Here is a 20839-nt window from a genome sequence, read left to right as displayed (position 1 = left end):
GACCCTGAGCCCTCTCCCTAGGTGGGACCCTGAGTTCAACATCTGCAATCATCTCCCACAGCCCCCAAGATCTGATTTCCTGGCTCCCTCTCCAAGCCTAATGGATGCTCAGCCTGCAGCTTCTTCCCTTGTTTGTAACCTGGCAAACTCTCTGACCCTTTAGGTCTCTGGGCCTGTTTCCCCTCTCAGTGCTGCTGCCTTGTCATCATGCTAACCTCAGGTCAATTGATTTTTAACTTATTTTGGACCACTTTTCTGAGCAAATCTCTTAACATCTCTGGGGCTCAGTTTCCCTATCTGGAAAATAAAGACCACACTCCTGGTTTTTTGGCTTTTGTTGGTGTGTTTGGAGAACTGAGAGTGTAATCAAGGGCTCTAAACTTCCTGGGCCTACTGTAAACTCTGGGTCAGGAGTTAAGTGCCCTGGGTTTTATTTAGTCTCAGCTCTGCTCCTCTGCTCAGATCTGTCATCTGCAAGAATGGGTGTTGGAGCAGAGGCCCCCCTCCAGTGTGCTCAACCCTGACTGCCACTCCCCTTGTGAATTCCCTGTGATACTAGAAGGTCCTTGAGGTGATGTGAGCTCTGGGGGAGCCTGGGGGACCCACTTGTCACTCTCCCCGCCATCAGGCCTTGAGACTTCCCAATACCTTGTGGTGGCTCCTCCCCATCTGGAGGCACCTCCTCTTTCCCTCTGGGGAATGGAGACAGTGAAGACCACCGGAGAGGGGTCGTCCCTCCTTAGCTTTCTGGGCTTCATGTTCCAGCCGCCCCTGTGGCCACTCAGCACCCAGAATTTGTCCTCCTTGGGCCTCCAGTGCCACATGTCCATCTGCCCGGCCCTGCTTTGGTACCAGGAGGAGGCGGCTTTTGGCTTCATGGGCTGTCTTTACTCCCTCCCTCACAGGAAAGCCTGCCCACAGGGATGGGGGACTGAGCAGGGAGGTGGAGGAGGAATCGAGACACTGAAAGGAGGGAAGAGGGAGTGGAAACCAGAAGGCCCGCCCCCACCCTGACACCTCCATGTTCCTGCCCCCGTGGCCAGATGGAGAGACCTTCCTCGCCCTGCCTTCGCCCAGTGCTGTCTCCACTCGGATCTGGGCCCCCCGCCACCTGAACCCTGTGCTGGGGACCCTTCCCTCTGATGAGCCCCACGGGCTCCACCCTGGCCTGGGACACCTACTTGTGCTCGCCATCTCTGTCTCCCTTGGTCTTCTCTCTGCCTTTGCTGAGTAGGAGGAAGAAATGAGGAGACAAGGGGACGTGTGTGAGAGGGTGTGAACCAGAGTCACTTGCAGACTTAGTCCCTGACCCTGCTGACCCCCATGGTCCCAGGGGGCCTCCTTGTCCCAGAGACTCTGCATCCCATAGCGTCTCATGTCAGCAAGCCTGAGCCTGCTGGGCAGGGGTCCCAGGTCTCTGGGCTCTACCTTGGGGGTGGGGGGCTATAATCCTGATTCTGAGAGAGGAGCTCTCAAGAGTGGGCCTCCAAACCCAGGAGAACCTGGAGCCTCGGTGAGAGAGGAGGCTTCAGGGTCCCTGGATCTCCCCCCGCCCCAGGTCAGGACCTGGTGAATTCAGGATGCGGGTAGCAGGTGACACAGGGAGCACAAGGTTAGATGAGCCAGGCCGTGCCCCAGGCCCAGGCCACCAGGCTCTCTTCCTCAGGCTTGATCCCCTCCAATGGAGTAAAGGGCTCCTAGGCTCTGAGGAACTCAGAGAAGAAAGGGGGGCCCAGGACATTCTGGGTCTGCAGCAATAAGCCAGCTGTGGCTCTAGGGTTCAGAGCAGGGCTCCTCCTCCTCAGGGAGACTTCCAGAAAGCCCTTCTGGAATGTTCTCTCACTGCTTCCCTGATGCTGGCACATTCCCGCCCCACCCCTCCTCACACACTCCAGGCCCCAGGGCTGGCAAAGGGGCCCAGGGGCCTGCATAAGTCTACACTCTCAGTGTAGAAATGGAGAAGGGAAAAGCCCCTCTTTTTGTGGGAAATAATCCTCTCCTGATTTTACTACAACCACTTTAGTGACTGCTGCTAGCATTAATATTAGTAACTGTACAGCCCTGCGTGGCCTGCCCTCAATCACTCAGCCCACAAGGGTGGGGATGACAGGTTTGACCTCATGGTCATCCTTGTTGCTAGGGGACTCCTCCCTGAATCCCCGCACAGGCCTGACTTTCCTCCTAGAGTCCACACTGTGTTTTTAATGTTCCAGTGTGGCCAGGTAAGTTTTGTTCTTCAGTCAACACACACACACACACACACACACACACACACACACACACAAGCTCTTTCTCTCTCTCTGTCTTAGTTTCACTCACCTCTTCCTCAGGCTCCCACCCCCAGCGCTGTCTGCACAGAAGCAACCGTGGGGAGGGGGTAGGGAATCAAAACGGCAGCCTCTGGGCTGAAGAGGACCCCCACCTCAGGTGAAGTGGCTGAGCTTGGGAGGAGTCTCCTGAGCACGGCTTCACCACAGATCTCACCTTGGCCTTGACCCTAGCTCCTCTGGGCTGCTTGGGAGCGGCTGCAGCTCTGGAGCTCAGCCTGGTGGAGGGAGGTGAGGTGAGGGGTCTTGGGAACCCTGCACTCTGGGGGTGAGGCTGAGTGTGCTGACCTCCCCCCAACACACACATCTGTGCACACCCTGGGGTACATGCCTCGTGTGCGTCTCTGTCAGAGCCCTCAGCCATGCACACATGCCTGCTGCCCCCTGGCCCCAGACATAGGAGGGAGGTCTCCATGGGTCTCCAGTGGAGTAGAAGAATGACCCAGAAGGAGAACAAGAAAAGTGACCCCCTCCCTCCCCTCCCCTAGGATGAGACCCAGCAGAGGCACCCCTACATCTCCAGGGACACCAGGAAGGGCACTGGGCAGGAGGAGGGCCGTAGGGCCAGGCAGGTGGACAAAATGAGGAGTCTTGGAATACGCCTCTGCAGCTTCGAGATGAAAGCTGGGTTCCCTTCTTTGTCCTTTCCAGCAGGGAATCCTTACCAGAACCCAGTGGCGTGTGCAGCACCTCCGTGTCACCCAGAGATAGAACGTACATGCAGGGAAGCGTGTGAAAACACTCAGGCACTTGAGTGTGTGTGCACGTGTGTGTGTTCAGGGCTGAAGCCTCCTCTCTCCTCAGACCCCAGGGCAGTGTACACTGACATACAGGGGCCCAGAACCCCGACTTTTTGCTTCTGAGAACAAAGTGCCCCTGGAGTTAGTAATTCATTCCCTCTCTGCAGTACTGATGGCAAGGGAGGTGAGGGTAGGGAGGCGAGGGAGCCCTGTGAGTGGGTGAGATCCCAGCCTGGGGCCCAGGCGGTGGTGAAGCTCTGGCTGTGGGCAGATTTGTTGGTAGGGCCCTTGGAGTGGGATGGGGTGACAATATCTGAGAAGGATCTTGGGCCAAAAAATCAGATGCTGCTCGGAGTAGAACAAGTTGTGGTGGGGTGTCATGGAGACTGTGGGAAGGGAGGAGGAAGGAAGGGGACCCTGGCTGAGCACTGGCCACGGGCCAGCACTGTCAGCCAACAGGGACTAGACAAGCAGACAGAGTGACTCAGAAGGCATGTGACAGGCCAGGACCTGGGGTTGATGGACTGTAGGAGGAGAGGGTTGATGGGAGGCAAGGGGTGCGGGTGGTGGTAGGTTGGGGGCTGGGGGGCAGAGCTGCCAGCTGCTTCCCTGAGGTCTAATGGGAGGAACTTCCAGGAAGATCCCTACGGCCTTGGCAGTGTAGAGGAGTATCTGCAGAGGTCCCTTCCAGGAGGGAGGGTGAGACGGCAGGAGCCCAGCAGGGGGAGCCAGGCCCTTGAAGGAGACCCCCACATCATCGCCTCTGCCCTTCAAGGAATGGATATCTCTTGCCACTAGTCCTGAGCTTGAGGCTGTTTCCTGCCATACACTCCACATACCCCCACCCCGGCCTCTCCAGCCTGCACCCCACCCAGCAAACAACAGGGAGGAGTGGATTCCCAACCAGACCCTTGTGGGTCCAGACGACCAGGCAAGACACCGCTGCATCAATGAGTCGTTGGGAAAACAACAGAGAGGCTCCCTGTAGTTTGGGCACCTTGACTACAAGGGGATGGGCCTTCCCAGGAGGGGCTGAGGGCTGGAGGGCCGGTGCAGGTGAGGGCGGGCTTGGCGTCAGAGCTGAGACACACGCTCCCTTTCCTTTTCCCCGTCCCTTTGTTGGCCACATTCTCTCAGAATGGCTCTCTGGCCCCGAAGCCAGTGACTTCCTCCCAGACCCCACAGCTGACAGGCCTGGCTGGCTGGCACCTACGTGAGGAGGGTGAGACACACTGAGGGTTTCGGGACCAAATTCAGGTTCTCCTCAGAACCCCACACTTCTTGACCGAGGCCCCAGTGGCCCCTGTAGGCGGCTACCGGAAACTGCAGCAAAGCCCAGGTTCTCTATACCCACCCCGGTCTGCCGGCTGCATGGCCAGACCTGGCCGGAGAACGCGTCGCAGCGACACCACCCCGGGGCGTTCTCAGGGTCTGTGCTGGCGGCCCCCATGCGGCCGGAAATCCGTGCTCACACTCAGCCAGCCCCTCCAGCGCAGGCCGGTGACCCTGGGAAGACCAGGAGCTGTGTCTGCAGTCGTCAACCTCTTCCCATTCCCAGTCCCCAGAGAAACCCCTCCTCTCACTCCTGCTTCCTGCCGCTGCCATGGGAGAGGCTGTGTGAGGGTCAGGAGAGGTGGGAAAGCCAGGCCATGGTGTGAGGAAGGATGGAACACCCTCTCTGTCTCCGAATTCCTGGGGTCCAGGACCATCTGCAGGTCCAGGACCGAAGCCCTGCAGGCTTGCCTGCATCGTCTCACTGCTCCTTCCAGCAGCACCCTGGCCTACTCATGGGTGGAGAGAGGGTCTCGTTCAACATTGCCTGAGCTGCAGCAACCCTGCTTCTGTCTTGGCTGCCCAGAACTCTGGAGGATGGCTCCCCATGTGTGCTCCCCACAGGACCCAGAGAACCTCTGCCTCCCGCTGGATGTCAGAGCTGGGGGCGGGGAGCCAGGATGCTCAACCCACTGCTGTTATTGACCCAGAAGGCTAGTGATTTTCCCAAAGTCACTCAGTCAGTTAGTGGCAGCAGGACATGACTCACTGGGGCTCAGCTCCCCTGACTCAGAGCCAGCGTTCCTTTCCCTGATGTTGATGGCCCTTGAGAGGCATCCAGTCTGTCCCCAGAAAGCCCTTTCTTAGAGTTTTCTTAAAGCCCACTGTTAGTCTCAGACAAGCTCTTTGCTCTAAGGGAACAGAAGATGGGGACCTGATGGCACCCTTGGTGTCCTTGTCCCCATGCTTGCTCCCCTGCCAGGAGCCAGCGTGAGGAATTCCACCTGTGACAAGGTCATGTGGCAGAGCTCTGATGGCAAGGCTAATCAGACCTCAGGTTTTTCCCCTGGTATTTCCTGAGCATGTACCCCCCAAAATAAGAATCTGCCTGCTTTTCCACTCTTCTGATATTCTCTGGAAAAAGTCAAATCAGGGCTTTAGTCTTCTGCATTTGAAAGGGATGTTTCAGTTAAATCCCTCTGATAGCTCTCTAGCTTGCCTAACAGGTTCCCCCGGACCTCTTACAGCTTGTGAATTGCTTACAACCCCCCAATCACGAGAGGCGCAAAGCTTAAAAACATCTTAAAGATACAGAGCCTTTTCTAAAGAGCCAAAAATCATATTGGTGACAGGATTTCACTGTTGACTCAATGATTGCTGCCAGGCCTCCATATTCTTTATCTTTTAGGCACCTGGGAGGATGTTAATCAATGTAAACGGGATATGGAAAAGGATATATAATAGTTTTGATGTTAGCAACACTAGACTTTTGAGTTAATTACTTTTCTTTTGTTATAATCACTGTACTCCTTTTACTTGTTATAAATTGCTGTATCTTTGCTATATAGGAATGTAACTTTATTTAGTGCTTTCTGAGAGTGGCACCAGACTTTGGGAAGAACAACACAAATAAGTCTTCTGGTTGACAAACCCTTATCAGAAAAAAAAAGGCTGTAAAATGTTAGTTGGCCCTTTTGGCCGGAAGATGATGTAAATCACCTAAGACTTGTGTATACAACTAGGTATGCAGAGAGAAAAGCCTGGTTTTGATAAGAGTCTGGGCTGCTAACGCTGCATAACTTTGTATTACCCATTGATCTCTATGTACAATCAAAAGTATAAAAGGCCTTGAAGGACAATAGAGGGGGGGCCAGTCATTGGAAGGACTGGTTTCCCCGTGTCTCCTCTTTACTCTAATTTCAGGCTGAATTCCCATCTGGGGCGTGGAGGCTCGCCATGTCTACTTACTTGTCCCGGCTTCTAAGATCCGTAAGAGAGAGAGCCCAAGGCGGGGCACTCTCCGATATTCAAACGGATGCCAGTGGCCTAACGTAGATGGTGCAAGCTCCTTGTCTGGAACTTTATTGGCTTTCCACGTAAACCAAGTTATTCAGCCTCTTTTCTCCACTTAATTTTCCTACTACACTATTTCTTCCTAATCTAATCTTATATTAATAAATATATAAGTTTTTTCCTCGCCTACTCTGTCTCCCCTTCGAATCACCCTGGACCTACCGGGGCTGGACTCCGGCACTCCCCACTGGGTCCCTTCTCCTCTTTTCACCCTTTCCAGACCAATTCCTAACCCTCTGCACTGTCCAGCCAACAACCTGTTTGTCACCAGCCCTCATGTGGGTAGCACTTGGCACCCCAGTTATAGCCTGACTCTCCATCAATCCCTCGGCTCTCCCAGCAATAGTGTAGGGGTTCCTACTGTCCTGGGCCCCCTTGTAGAGGTAGCAGTGATGGACCAAGTGTCACAGGCTGGTAAATGGCAGAGCTGGGACTTGGGTCTGTGTCTCCTGAGGCCAGATTATATGTCCTCTCCATGCCACCCAGCCTGAAGTCTAAGGAGGGCCGGCTGCAAACTCACCTGGGTGATACCGCCCACCCCATGGCTGGCCTGGAGGCGAAGGTCCAGTAACATTTGCTGCAGGCATGGTTCCTTTGATCTTATTACTGTTACTCCTCACTTGGCTCCCAGGGTCTTAAGCTTATGTGTGTGTGTATGTCTGTCTGTCTGTCTGTGTGCAGGTGGGCGTGAGTGGTCCAAGGGCAAAAAAGGAAAATGTATTCATACAACTAAAATATAAAATTTAATTACCCTAATTTAGAATCTATGTCTTCTTCAGGACAAGCACTGAATAAATTTCACTTGGAAAGGACAGGGTGGAAGGAAATGGGAGGGAGATGTTTCCAGTGGGAGGGGAACAACCCCTCTCTCCAAACCCATCCCCATCCTTCTGAGGCACTGCTGACTTACCTGTGTTTCACACACTATTTCCAGTGACCTGAGGAGAGTGTTTTACCAGCCTCTCTGGGCCCTAAGAGTAGTACAGTTGCACTTCTCTGTTTGGAAACATAGTGCATTTGGACCCAGCATCCTGTCCTCTGTGTGTGGCTGGACTTTGCAGATGTGACTCCTGGATACCGAGGGTGCCGGATGCCATCCTCTCAATTGAAGAGAGGCCAGGTCCTGACCAGGACTGCTGGCTTCACCCCGGCTGGAAGGGACCCCCGCCCTTCCCTTGTGTCTTCACCGAGCCAGGCTGCCTGGGGCTAGTCTGGCGCTGCTGGGTCTTGGGCCAGAGAGATCAGGGCCTCCTCCTGTCCACTTTTCCCCTTCTTTGAGGAGGCCAGAGGTCTAGCCTCTTCTACTCATGTTAGACACCGCCCTCCCAGAATGTTGCTTCCCTCAGCACAGGGGGAGGCCTGGCCCCTGGGCCTGATTCCAGATACTCTGCTGCCTCCCCAGTGAGTTCTGGAGTTGGGGGTGAGGGGAGGCTGCAGAAACCCCTTCCCTCCTCTTGTATTGACTCTCCAGAAACTCGGCTCTGTGCTCCAAACCCAGCCAGGCCTAGAGGGGCCTTCCAGGGGCCCCAGGCCCCCAGCACACTCCCTGTGTCTTGGGGAGACAGGGCCCAGCCTGTTACCTCCGGAAACTCTTCTCGCCTGATGGCCGGGAGCTGGGGCGGGAGCCGGGTAGCAGCCCATCTGTCTCCTGGCTGTCCTTCTCTTCCTCGTGAAGGGACTCCTCTCCCAGGAAGTCCCCATCATCCCAGGAGCCCACCGTGCCATCTGTGGCCTGATACCGGACCTCCACGCACAGGCTGGTCTGGAGGAGAGAGGGGTGCTGAGCGGCTGGGATGGCAGGAACAATCGTAATCCCGTGGATTCTGCTGCTCCATGATTTTACAAGGTCCTTCCACACCCTTAACTCACTGAAGGAGGGCAAGCTGGGGACAGTCCTCCCACTATGTTCCCATTTTGCAGATGAGCAAACAGAGGCTCAAAAAGACTGACAAGCACAGACTCAGTAGACAGAATGGGCTCTGGCTCCAGATCCTGTTGCACATGGCTCTCTTCCCACCCCGGTGCCCGAGGTAGGGGGCGGGGGGCCCACCTGGACAGTTGGGCCGGGCTGGGGGTGGGCTCTCTGAGTCCACTGTGCACAGAATCAAGGGCATCCTCCAGTGTCCCCAGGGCACAGGTCACCCCCTTGTCCTCAGAACAAGGGTTGCCTGCAGGGACAAGGGGTGGTCTGCCTGAAGTCAGTTGCTGTCCCCTCGCTCCTGATGATTGTTGGGATGTGATGACATGAACCCTTCAGCAGAGGAGTGCAGACCCTGGGCACCCTCCAAAGACGTGGTCTCAGCAGTTCTTCCTGCCCGTCTGACACCTACCCTCCTACTCTGGAGAGGAGGTGCCATCTGGTCACCCTGGACTTTTCTCTAGGGGAGCGTGGAGCCCCAGACTTGGACCCATGCTGTGCACTTGAGAATCCTGATAAGGCTTGGGCCACTGCCCTCCTCTCAGCTCTGATTTCCCCCCGGTACACAGGGAAGACTCATTCTAATCCCTTCCTCAACCCACACAGGTGCTAGGACATCTTCTAGACATGCTTGTCCCCTCTCCAAGTCAGGGTTGGCTTGCTCCGGGGACCCCCACAGGCAGCCTTCACTCAGTGAGTGGGCCTCGGGATGCCAGCCTTCCATTTCCCCTGGGAAGGGAAAGATAAACACATTTTCTGAATCCTCACTGCACTAGTCGTCATGGTAAGATGCTTGATGTAAACTCACTTGATCTTCCCAACACTTCAACCTGCCCTACCTAACACATCAGAGAGGTTAAGTTACTTGCTCAAGTCACATAGCTAACAAGAGATGGAGCTGGGATGTGAGCCCAGCCTGGCTGACTTCAAGTCCCACATCCTTCCCACTGAGCAAATGTGGTCCATTTGGTGAGACCAAGCCTGTAATGGTGGGAAAATGGTGGCCTTGGAATCAGAGGTCCGGGGTCCTAGAGTTGATTTTGCTATTGACCAGCTGTTTGACCTTAGCTAAATCCATTCTTCATCTAGGACTTCAGAGTTCCCATCCATAGAATGGGTGGCAGAGGTAGGTGGTGGATGAGTTAGATAATTTGTAAGTCCTTTCCTCAACTGAATTCCTACAGCTGATTCTAGAAATACAAGGCCCGGGCTGTGCCATCTGTCTGTTCCTGCCCATTCCCCCAGTTCTCTCTCATGTTTTACCTCTCACATTCTATTCTCTTCCTCTGGACATCTATGTTCCTCTCCAAGTTCTCCACACCACCAGTGTCTGGAGCTTGTTTTTCACCTTTGCTGTGGTTGCTGAGACCCAACCCACCTGATTTCAAGAGGTACCCCCACCCCTGCCTATGCCTATATGTGGAGAGAATGACCTCTTTGGGGCCAAGTGGAGAAGCCCTTTGTTCTCAGCAGGGAAGTGTCTCGAGCCACCAAGGCACTGTGGGAATTTCTGCCCCACCCTTGGGGTTCCTCAGAGAGGGTTCCTTCCATTCTGGCTCCCTGTTGCTGCAGTCCTGCTTTTGAGGTTACTCTGCTGACCACTATGTAGGGTCATACGTGGGACCAGGGTTGGTGCAGCCCCATTTTACATCTGGATAAACTGAGGTCAGGAAATAATAGCTACTGATCTTATTGGGTTGGCCAAAAAGTTTGTAAGATGTTATGGAAAAACCTGAACGAACTTTTTGACCAACCTAACATTTACTGAGCACTTACTATATACTTAACTGTCCCAAGCCCCTTCTGTGCATTTCCATTTAATCCTCAGAAGAGTCCTGTGAAGTTGATACTATAATTTTGCTCACTTTGCAGATGATGTGTAACTGGCCCAAGTCACACAGTTTCTGAGTGGCCTAGCGAAGGTCCATATCCAGGAGCTGAGTTCCTCACCACTAGGCTCAGCTGCCCAGGAGTGGGCATGAATGAGCTCAAGGGGACAGATGCATCAGAGCAGAGCCTGAGGACTGGGCATCTCGACTGGTTTATTTCCTTCCTTTGTTTGGATGTGTATTAAGTCCCTACAGGCTGTGCATCATTGGTGCATGTGTATTTGGGGAAGTCCAGGGACGGGTGGTGACAGATAGAATAGAAAGAGGTCCCTGCCCTCATAGAATGGCTAGTCTTAGATGCCAAGGCAGGTGTGAAGGTTACGCCCTGTGGAGGCCAGCAGGGCTCAGGCTGGCTTTCAGATGACGAAGATACCTCTTTAGTGATCCCTGACCTGTGTCCAGATGGAACGCTGCTTGATGGAGAAGGGAGGGAGTCCCCTAGTCACCATCACTTGTACTCTCACTGCAGAAAGGGCTTCAGTGTCTGCCATCCTCAAGGGCCCCCCGCCACGGCCTCTAGCAGTCTGACCTGAGTCTCCTCCTCCCACCGCACCTTTCTACCCACGAGGAGACCCAGCCTAGACCACGCTATGTGCAGGTGGGGGCAGAGGTGAACAGGCCCCCAGGGGACCCAATAATGGGCATGTCCAGGGACTCTCTGGGCACCCCCACCTTGATGATTGCATTGTTGTCATCCATCAGCATGTCGGTCACCTCCACGTGGTTCTCCTCCACCACCTTCTGCAGCACCATGCGGAAGGTCCCAATCAGCCTGTGAACGGCAGAGAGGCACGGTATTCATGGTTTCACATCGAGGGGTCAGAGAGCAAGGCTGACATCCCAAGGGGCTGTGACTGGCTGTGAAAGAGACCGGTGGGCTGGAGAAGGAGAGGGCTGGCTTGGGCTCCAAGCTGGGGTTGGAGAAGGTGGCCCAGGAGCTGGGGCTGGCCAGAGTGGCATGTCCAGGAGGGTCTGTGACCCCCAACAACTGTGTGTATTTGTATGTATGAGAGCCATTTTCCTGGGAAAGCTTGAGGGCAGTGAGCACCCGGGGATATGGTCACAGACTGGGATCGCGGCACCCTGGTGGGGCTTGTGTTCCTCAGGTTTGTGCTGTCTCGGGGTTCAGCTCAGCCCCCGCAGAGCAGCTTCCAGATGCCCAGTATAGAGGCTGTGGGGAAGGACTGGAGGCCCCACCCCCTTCCACCTCCCTAATCACGACCAAGCTCTCTGCTCCGGCACCACTGGCTCATTCATCCTCTGTTGAATCACTAGTGATGCCTCCACACACCTGCATTCTGCAAGCTCCTTGGGGCAAGGACCCATCTGTGGGCTCCCCATCCTCCTAGGTACCTAGAGGGGTGATGCAGGGCAATGATGTAAAGGGCACAGTTCTGGACTCAGAGAGAGAGGATCAGAAGCCCAGCTTGGACACTTACTAGAGAGTTATCTGCTACCTGGGCATTGAACTTGGGCTCACTCAGTCTCAGATTTCTCCTAAGATGAGCTAATACCTCTACTTTACTGCTTAGAGGACCAACAGAAATGCTCTGTACCAAGTTCTTATCAGCACACCTGGTGCAAAGTCAGCACTCCAGGAAGCTGTCTGGTCATTGTCAAGGGGGTGACATTAGTCTGTGAGCCTTTCCAAGGAAGTGGCTGTTTCCTATTTCAGCCTCTAGTTGGTATTTCTGGCTCACAGGAAATCTCAAAATCTACTGGCTAGAATTAATGAACAACAGTGGGGGCCCCATCAATGCTGACTGAGTCGAGTTGTCCCACACTTTGCCCCACAATTTGAAGGTTATTGCTCTCGGACAAGAGGGTACTCACGTGGTGATTCCACGTGGGGTAGATGAAAGCATACACGCTACTTTTGACTGAAGGGACAAAAGCTCGGGGCAGGGGGAGCAGGCATCCACAGGGTATGAGACAGGAGGGGCTCTTGGGGTCCTCCAGTGCTGCCCTTGGCTTATAGGGGAGGAAAGTGAGGCCGAGAAAGCAGGAAGGGATGCAGTTAATTTAATGGCCACTCTGGGTGAGATGAGGTATCAGGTGGAATCTGACTTTAATGTGTTTGATGTTTGTATCCTCCTGATGGGCTCTGGAGGGCAGACACTGTTTAAAAAAGCCTCCTGTCTGTGTGAGAGGAGGAAGTGGCAGGAGCAGTCAGAATGCATGCTTCCCTCTGAAGTTCAGAGCTCCATCTGCCAGCTCGCCCCACCCTCCCTCAGGCTGAAACTGTTCACACTATTCCTCTACCCTAGAGCCCACCGAGGCTTCCAGGCTCTTCTCAGACCAGCCCCTTGGCAGCTGCCTCCCCCCATGGCATCCTGGCCTCTCCCTAGCTTGGGCAATGCAGACTGAAGTGCCAGGCTGGGTTCAGGAGACCAGGCGCCGCTGCCCCTGAGTCTCAACTTTAGGTGGGCTGTTAGCTTCTGTCCTGTGTAGCCCTTCTAAGAGTAGACTCTAGGCATGAACATATATACTGGGCTTTTGCAGCCTCATCTCTTCAGGGTCTAAAACAGTGGGGTTGCAAAGAGTCGCACACGACTGAGTGACTGAACTGACTGAAACTTTAGCATGAACAGATTCAGGAGGGCTTGTTAAAATTCAGACAACTGGGACCCACCCACCCATGGTTTTGCTGGCCATTGTTTAACAACTGGCTGGGGGAGGGGAAGGGCAGTCCTGACTTGCAGCTTTTGCCCATTTCCATGGTGTAAATACCTCCACCAAGGTCAGTTTCAATCTTCCCATGTGAAGTTCACTGAACACGGAGTCGGGAGAGATGTGTACCATCAGCCCTTGGGAGTGGGCCCCACGCCAGGGGCTCTGACTTAGCAGAATGGTTATTTCTGACCTGTGTCTAGGTGATGCTGATGATGGAGGTTGGGGAGCTTACTTTGAGAATCCCTGTTCTACCACTGCCAACTGGAACTTCAGGCCCTTTTGGCCCTACTAGGGCCAGTTGCGGAGAAGGCAATGGCACCCCACTCCAGTACTCTTGCCTGGGAAATCCCATGGATGGAGGAGCCTGGTGGGCTGCAGTCCCTGGGGTCAGTAAGAGATGGACACGACTGAGTGACTTCCCTTTCACTTTTCACTTTCATGCATTGGAGAAGGAAATGGCAACTCACTCCAGTGTTCTTGCCTGGAGAATCCCAGGGACGGTGGAGCCTGATGGGCTGCCGTCTATGGAGTCGCACAGAGTCGGACACGACTGAAGCGACGCAGCAGCAGCAGCAGCAGCAGCAGCAGGGCCAGTTGAGCACCTGCTGAATGCTGGGTATGCAGGCACAACTTTTGCCTAGAAGGAGCCCAGAGAGCTGAAGAGCTGCTGCAGTGTGACAAGACACCCCCAGGGGGCAGGATGGGGCTACTGCCCCACCAGTGCTCAGAAAAGGTTTTGGCCTTCCAGCTTAACCAAGGTTTCGGAGGTCAGTCTTGCAAGGGACATAAGGGGAGAGTTTGTCCTGCAATAGCATTCTTTGAAATGGACAGTTAATGTGATCTTAGTCTTATGTAAAGAATAAAGAAAAACATTTTTATAAAACTTTCCTCCTTTTGCATGTCTGGAACATACTGTTTAAGCAAAACCAGGGTGCTTGCTATGAAAACACAATTTCAAAACTCACGCCCTTATGTTGCTTCTAGCAGAACACTGCCCTCAACCCCTTCCATAGATGTTCTCTGGGGAAGGAGCTGGTGTAGGAAAGAAGCCTTCAAACTGGTCTGTCTGGTGACCCCAGAGACCACATCCAACCCTGACCCCTGCTGCCCTCTGTCTGGACTGGCTGGAAGCTCAGCAGGGTCTGCCTATTGCTTCTCCTCCTCTGGGTAGGTCCACATGGAGGAGTTGCCTGGGAGGGGGCCCAGGTGGGCTCCCATGTCCCTGGAGAGCTGGGACCGTTCCCTGGAAGGTGCAAGCATGAGGCCATCCATTCTTTGGGAAGGAGTGCCAACCCTGGGTCAGGAGGTCTAGGTTGAAGACTAGGTTCTGCCTTGACTCTGCTGTGTAACCCTGGGCAAGGACAGTCTCTGGGCCTCAGTTATCCCTGAGCTGTTGGTGAAGGAGCTGGAATCATCCATTTTTGGACAGCTTCCCTTATGCAGCTCATCTGGGTTACCCACTACAAAAAGAGTACCCCGCCCACCCACCCTACCGACAGGGCCCACAGTTGGGCAGGCTGAGTGGAGGCAGGATCCCCGGGTACTTAGCCAGCAGGGAGGGGGCCTTCACATAGTCAGGCCCGCAGACTGACCACAAGAGAGCTGCAACCAGGCTCCAGGACCTGTCAATAATTCATTGCTTTCCCCTGGGAGCTGGTGTCAAGTGCCCGAGGGCTGGCCGGGCCTCCACTGCTCTCCTGGCTCCTGGATTATTCACGAGTCCCAGGAGACTGGTGCCTGGGTCAGACCAACTGCCTCTCACAGGGCCCTGGACAGGCAGAGGGGGTCGTACAAGATCTCCTGGATCCAACACTCACTGAGTCCCCATAGGGAAACCCAAGGCTCTCAAAACAGGACCTCATTCAAGGTGGACGGAGCAGACCCAGGATCTCCTGGCCCCTGACAAGGACACTTTCTTTCTTCAATCCATGTCTCCTCTTTTCCGCAGCCCCTACAACCGCTGGGTGAGGCGCCAGCTCCGTGGTTTCCACCATCACTGCTCACATAGCCTGGTTTCTGGGAGTCTGAGGACCAGGAGAGGAGGGGGAAGACCAGCATCCTAGCACCCCCCCCCCAATGCTGTCTATCCCTGCGGCCTCGGTCTCCTCTCCGAGGCTCAGTTTCCCCATCTGCACAGTGAGGGTTTCTCCGACTGAGTTCTAAAGCTCCCCGGTGCTCTGCCATCTACTGGGGTCCTGCTGGGGGGCCCAGAGCCCGTACTGGTCCTCAGCTTCTGCTTCCTCCCCCACATCCACCTTATTGTGCGTGTTCCTGTTTCTCTTGTCCTCACAGGTCACCCAGTCTCTCATCCCAGGGAAGAAGATCCTGGTTTACTTTAGGGGCCCCAGTAGGGTGTCTTACGAACTTTCTTGTGGGTGTCAGAGGCAGCTGCCTGAATGGTGGGATGGCCTGAGCCAGCCATCCTGGAATGCCCATTCCAAGTACTCAGCTGAGATCTCTCGGGCCTGAGATAAAAACCACAGAATCCTTGGATCCATGTGGTTCTGCCCTTCCTGACTCAGAAACCCCTCTACAGCATCATGGTCCACTCTCTGCTAGCCCTCTTCCCAAGACAGCTCGTTGGTGGGAGAGCTCTCAGATCTCCCGGCAGTCGGCTGTCATCTGGCGATGTAGCCTGATCCTCGTCCTGCTTCTAGGCACACATCTTTCCTTTCATGTGGCAGGAATCCTTCCTGAGGGGCAGGCATGTCTTAACCGCTCATCTTAGCACCTCCAATGACTAGCACAGTGTCTGGCTGGTACAGAGTGTTTCTCAGTGAATGTTTGATGAGTGACTGAAAGGATGAACAAAGGATGGATGGATGAATGTGTCTTTTGCAATTTTCTCCTCCAGGCTCTCAGCCTCTTGTCAGGAGGCAAGATTTAAAGTCCTTTCCCCTGGGCACAAGGCAGTGCCTGTTCATGTTCTCTGCAATCAGCATGAGGAATAGTGGAGCCCTCGGCCCTCATCTCTCCTGCTCTGACGGCTCTACTTCTATTAATATGACCTGAGGATTAGGTCAGCTTTTCTTTCATTTGCAGTATTCTCTCACTATTGAGTCATAGTGAGCTCTCAGTGAGTAATCCTCCCTCGCATTTTTTGACATGTTTTGTGGTTCAGTCATGACTCTCTCTAGCTTGTATAAGAGAATTTGGCTTTTGAATCCAAGACAGGAACTGCTGCTGCTGCTGCTGCTAAGTCGCTTCAGTCGTGTCCGACTCTGTGCGACCCCATAGATGGCAGCCCACCAGGCTCCCCCGTCCCTGGGATTCTCCAGGCAAGAACACTGGAGTGGGTTGCCATTTCCTTCTCCAATGCAGGGAAGTGAAAAGTGAAAGTGAAGTCGCTCAGTCGTGTCTGACTCTTAGTGACCCCATGGACTGCAGCCCACCAGGCTCCTCTGTCCATAGGATTTTCCAGGCAAGAGTACTGGAGTGGGGTGCCATTGCCTTCTCCACAAGAGTACTAACATGTACTAAATTTAGCCAATGCAGGAGACATGAGACGTGGGTTCGATCCCTGGGTCAGGAAGATCCCCTGGAGGAGAGCATGGCAACTCATTCCAGTATTTCAGTATTCTTAAGCTTCCCAAGTGGTGGTAGTTGTAAAGAACCTTCCATGCTCAGCACTTAGTCTGTGCCTGACACACAGTAGGCACTTAGTAAATATAGGGATTGGATGAATGAATGAACATCTATCTCACTTGATTTTCACAGCTTCCCTTTGAAGTAAGTACTTAGCCTCTTTACATAAGCATACATTGAACTCAGAGAGGTTATACAACCATCCCAGAGTCACACAGTAGATAACTGAGCTGGGATCTGAGAGCAGGCTTGCCTGGCTACTAAACCATTGAACCAAACTGTCGTTGAGCTTCTAGTTCTCTGCAGGTGTGACAAGTTCACTCTCAGGGCTACAGGCAGATGGTCTGTTGGAGGATATCATTACCTTCTCAGGCAGGTAACTGTTGCCCAGCATGGCGGAAGGAAGAAGAAAGGGGACGGGAAGCTGTAAGAGGGCTGGGGGGTCTCTGAGGACAACATGAAGGAGCAGAGAGGGGGGTCTTTGAAGGTTAATCCAGGCCAGGATGCGGGTCCTCCTTTAAACTCAAAGGAGAGGGCAGTGCAAGGAGCAGGGAAGGCCCCTCTCCCCCGCCCCACCCCCCAGGGCCCCCCCCCTCTCACCCCGCCCTCTCACCCCGCCCCACACTTACTTGTTGCTGAAGACTTTGCTGTAGTTGAAGATCTGAATCTCGAGCATCTCACTGCTGTCGATGCTGCTGGCCACCGGCCACCGGAAGGTCTGAGGAGAGAGGGGCAGCTGTGGCCTTGCGTGGAAATGACAGGGAGGGGTGAGGGGAGTGGGAGGGGGCCCCTGATAAGACAGCCCCTCGCATCAGCCCGTGCTTCACAGGGACCAAGCTCACACCTGGAATCTCATTTAATTCCAACACCACCTTGCAGCGTGGGTACTGCCCAGTCCTTTGGCAAAGATGGTGCTCGTAAAGTCCAACAATCTTCCCAAGGTCCTGTGGTCAGTGAGAGAACCTAGAGCCAACCAGAGCTTCTGACTCAGCCCGGAGCTCCTTCCGCTGTCTCCCAGCTGCCTCCCAGCTGCCTCCCAGCTCCTGGGTGCGCTTGTGCATGGCTGAGGCAACCAGGGTGGGCTGTGAGTTTGGGTTCTGCTGTGTGCCAAGGGAAGTTGTAAGTCTTTGGCTCTCTCCTGTCAAGATGGTTCTGATCCTGCCTTGAGTGGGAGGTCCCAGGCTCCCCCATTCAGGTCACACCCCCTCTCCCCCCAGCAATGTTAACTTCAGGGACAGATTTTGTTGGTGTGATTAGGGTCAGGCCCACAAAGAGGGGACAGCTGGTCTCATTCATCATTTCTAAATTTGCCCTCACCACTTGTGTCTTGATTTAATTATTGAATCACAATGATGAACAGGAAGTTCAGTGGGATTTTTTCCCCTGATGCCCTAGAAATGGCAAGGAGAGCCCAAAACAGAGGCCAAAAGTTACAAAGTACTCCACTCACTAAAGAGAGCTACTCACAGGCAGAGCCAGGCGCCTCCCTAGGGCTGCGGCAAAGGTGGGCTACCCCAAAGGTGGGCTACCCCAGCTATCACTGCAGTCTTCCTCTTCTTGGCATGTGAAAGAAGATGGGGGGAGGGAAAGCTGGAGTGTCTCATCCCAGGCACAGTGTTTTGTGGCATTTCCCTGGGAGAACAACTCCGAGAGCGAGGTAGCACGGGAAAGGAAGCCTGGCATGTGAGCTCCGGTGACCTCTGCCCCTGGCAGTGGACTGGCTGGCCTGTCCCCTCCGCCTCTCAGGGGACCCATGCAGCACCCATGGGCAAGGACAGTGGCCATTCAGGAGCCTAGTATGCCACTGCTGGGTGTGCTGACTATGTGGCTTATGCTCTGTGGGTCAAGTGGGCGCTGCAAAGAGAAGTCAGGGTCAAGTTGGCCCGTGGACCCTCCACCCACGGCAGCCTGCTTGGGGGAGGGGTCCTCAACTCCCACGAGGCCGGGGCAGGAGCTGGGGGTGGGGTGGAGCCAGGTGTCCCAGGTCAGAAATCCACCCCTAGCACCTGTCCACCCGGTGTCCTGTAAGACAGCAGGCCTACCATGTGCCCTACCAGAGGCTTCCAGAGCTGATTGGAGCTCGCTAGAGAAGCTGCCGGACTTTCCCGGTGGCTCAACAGTAAAGAGTCCACCTGCAATCCAGGAGACACTGGAGGTGCTGGCTCGATCCCTGGGTCGGGTAGATCCCCTGGAGGAGGGCATGACAGCCCACTCCAGGATTCTTGCCTGGAGAATCCCATGGACAGAGGAGCCTGGCGGGCTACAGTCCATGGGGCTGCAGAGTCAGACAGGACTGAAGTGACTGAGCACTCGGCACGCAGAGAAGTTGACACACCACCAGGAGGGGCCACATTCACAGCAGAGACCAAGAATCAGATCAGGTCACACTCCCATCCCCGGCTGGAGTGGGAGGAGGAGGAAGTGGAGGCCAGAGCAGGTGCTCCTGGCCCACTCTGGGTCTTGAGCTGTAAGCCTGAGAGGAAGAAGACCAGACGAAAACAGGGAGCCAGCGTGGAGCAGTAAACGCTTCTGGACTGGATTTGAATAACAAAATGACCAGAAAGCTCTGAGGTCTGCTCAAGGTGTCACTGATGGATGGTATCAAGGGGAATTTGACAAGAGCAGGTGGAAAGCAGTGACTTAAGTTTCATTTTTATAGCCCTTGAAGTTCAAAATGCACAAAAGGCTAGTAAAAAAGAATAACAATAGTAATAATAATTTGTAGAGAACTTTTCATTATGTGGATCTGAATGCTTTACATGCAGTAATTCATGAGTAATCACAGCCACCCAAGAGGCTGATCATGTCTTCTCCATTCTACAGCCAGAGGAATGAGGTCTCAGAGAAGTAACAGGACGCTATTGTTAGTGGCCCAACAAGTGCTGGGGGAGGCTCCTGAGGGCCCACCCCATAAGCTTACCGCTTCAGAGCTGCTCTTCATTCTCCACTGGGGATGCAGGGGCTGATGGAGGGGACCGGGCCAGCCTGGCAGGTCACCACCCAGTATGGGCAGGGCCTATCACAGCCTTCATGTCCCCTCTCTCCAGGGCTGGCCAAGGCCCAGGGAGACCCCCTGACACCCCCATGCTCAGTTGGAGCAGGCAGATGAGGGAGGAATAAGCAGAAAAGGGAAGGAACGGGGGGTAGGCCGGGAGAGGGCTCTGAGAGGGCTGTGGGGAGGACTTTGGAGGTCTTGGACACAGAAGGAAGAGGAGTGGGGAGGGGAGGCTGAGAGGCAACCTGGCTGCCAGCAGGCCCATTAAGCTGCTTTGCTCCTGCATCTGGAGGCTTCCAACTCAGTCAAGGGTGTGGTTTTCTTAATGAAGTTGTTGCTATTGGGCTGCAGAGAAATAACCCAGCACAGCAAAGGCCTAATCATTAGCCACGGTGCAGGGAGGAGAGGGCCTGGTGGGGAGAGAGGCACCAAGGTTTTGGTTTTCTTAGAACAAAAGGGAATGGGTGCTTGAGCCACCTGAGGGTCTGTGTGTTGGATTTTGGCACCTGAAGGAGGGAAGGGGTGGGAGAAAAAGGAACGTGACGTGGTGAATACAAAGAGATGGGAATGGCTACCAGCTCCAGGATTTTTGCCTGGAGAATCCCATGAACAGAGGAACCTCGAGGGCTGCAGTCCATTGGGTCCAAAGAGTTGGACTCGACTGAGCAACTAAGCATACACACACACACACAGAGGAACTGGGAAACAGGAAGTTATTTTTAAAAAGGGGGCCAGAGGGGGACACAGCTTGGGGCTTCCACTTGCCCATTCTAGGCACTGGCCTGCCTCGTGGTCAGGGTGCAGTTTACTGGGCTGAAAAGGAGGCCACCATCATGGACCCGTTCGCTGAGCAAAGAGGAGGGGAGTCAGTGAGGGTCGGAGGGGTGACTTGGGGAGCCCTGATGGGAGAAGAGACTCCAGAGGAGGCCCACCTGGATGCCCTTTCAGGAATTCTTCAGCTGAGGAAACACATTTAGCATTTCCAAGAAGGAGTCTCCACTGAGCCCAGACAATCCACAGAAGCCTAAGGAACGTGAAAATGTGGACGATTCACGTCATGGAGTGTTGGGATGGTTTGTTACGCAGCCCTCGCTGACTGTGACAGTCCCCCATACTATCTGTGCCTCTCTCTAGGAGGCGGCTTCACGTCGGGGAGGTCTGTCATCAGTGGCAGAGCTGGCTCCCTGCCTGGGCCTTGTCCTCCACATACCAGCCCCCTCCCTCCCCACGGTCCCCAGAATTCCTGGGATAGCATGACTGTCCTGCTCAGCAGTTCAGGGCCTGAGCAGAGGCCACAGGGCTCCCTGGGGGGGGTCTCTCTGCACTCAGCCTGCCACATGGAGGGCACTCAACAAATAGGCCTCACA

The 20839-nt window shown here is 54.5% G+C and overlaps 2 protein-coding genes across 4 annotated transcripts in view; one reads left to right on the top strand and one right to left on the bottom strand.

The window, feature by feature from the left end:
- Positions 1 to 3052, top strand: part of DRC1 (dynein regulatory complex subunit 1) — an 84836-nt gene extending 81784 nt beyond the window's left edge. The window contains exon 18 of the mRNA XM_040224460.1: positions 2982 to 3052. The gene's annotated coding sequence lies outside the window, so the exon portion shown is untranslated. The remainder of the gene's footprint in view (positions 1 to 2981) is intronic.
- Positions 1 to 20839, bottom strand: part of OTOF (otoferlin) — a 90034-nt gene that overhangs the window by 44152 nt on the left and 25043 nt on the right. For 2 of the 3 annotated variants that reach the window (XM_040224453.1, XM_040224455.1), the window contains exons 3-5: positions 17107 to 17195; positions 10892 to 10991; positions 7993 to 8174 (exon numbers count right to left, since the gene is read on the bottom strand). In XM_040224453.1, coding sequence (XP_040080387.1) covers positions 7993 to 8174; positions 10892 to 10991; positions 17107 to 17195 — 371 coding nt within the window. Of the gene's footprint in view, positions 1 to 1181; positions 1227 to 7992; positions 8175 to 10891; positions 10992 to 17106; positions 17196 to 20839 lie in introns of all 3 variants that reach the window. The other variant, XM_040224454.1, reaches the window with a different exon arrangement.

Source organism: Oryx dammah, unplaced genomic scaffold, assembly GCF_014754425.2.
Source record: "Oryx dammah isolate SB20612 unplaced genomic scaffold, SCBI_Odam_1.1 HiC_scaffold_25, whole genome shotgun sequence".
Taxonomy (NCBI): Eukaryota; Metazoa; Chordata; class Mammalia; order Artiodactyla; family Bovidae; genus Oryx; species Oryx dammah.
The sequence above is the reverse complement of the archived record's forward strand: the minus strand, read 5'-3'. Positions and strand labels throughout refer to the sequence as shown.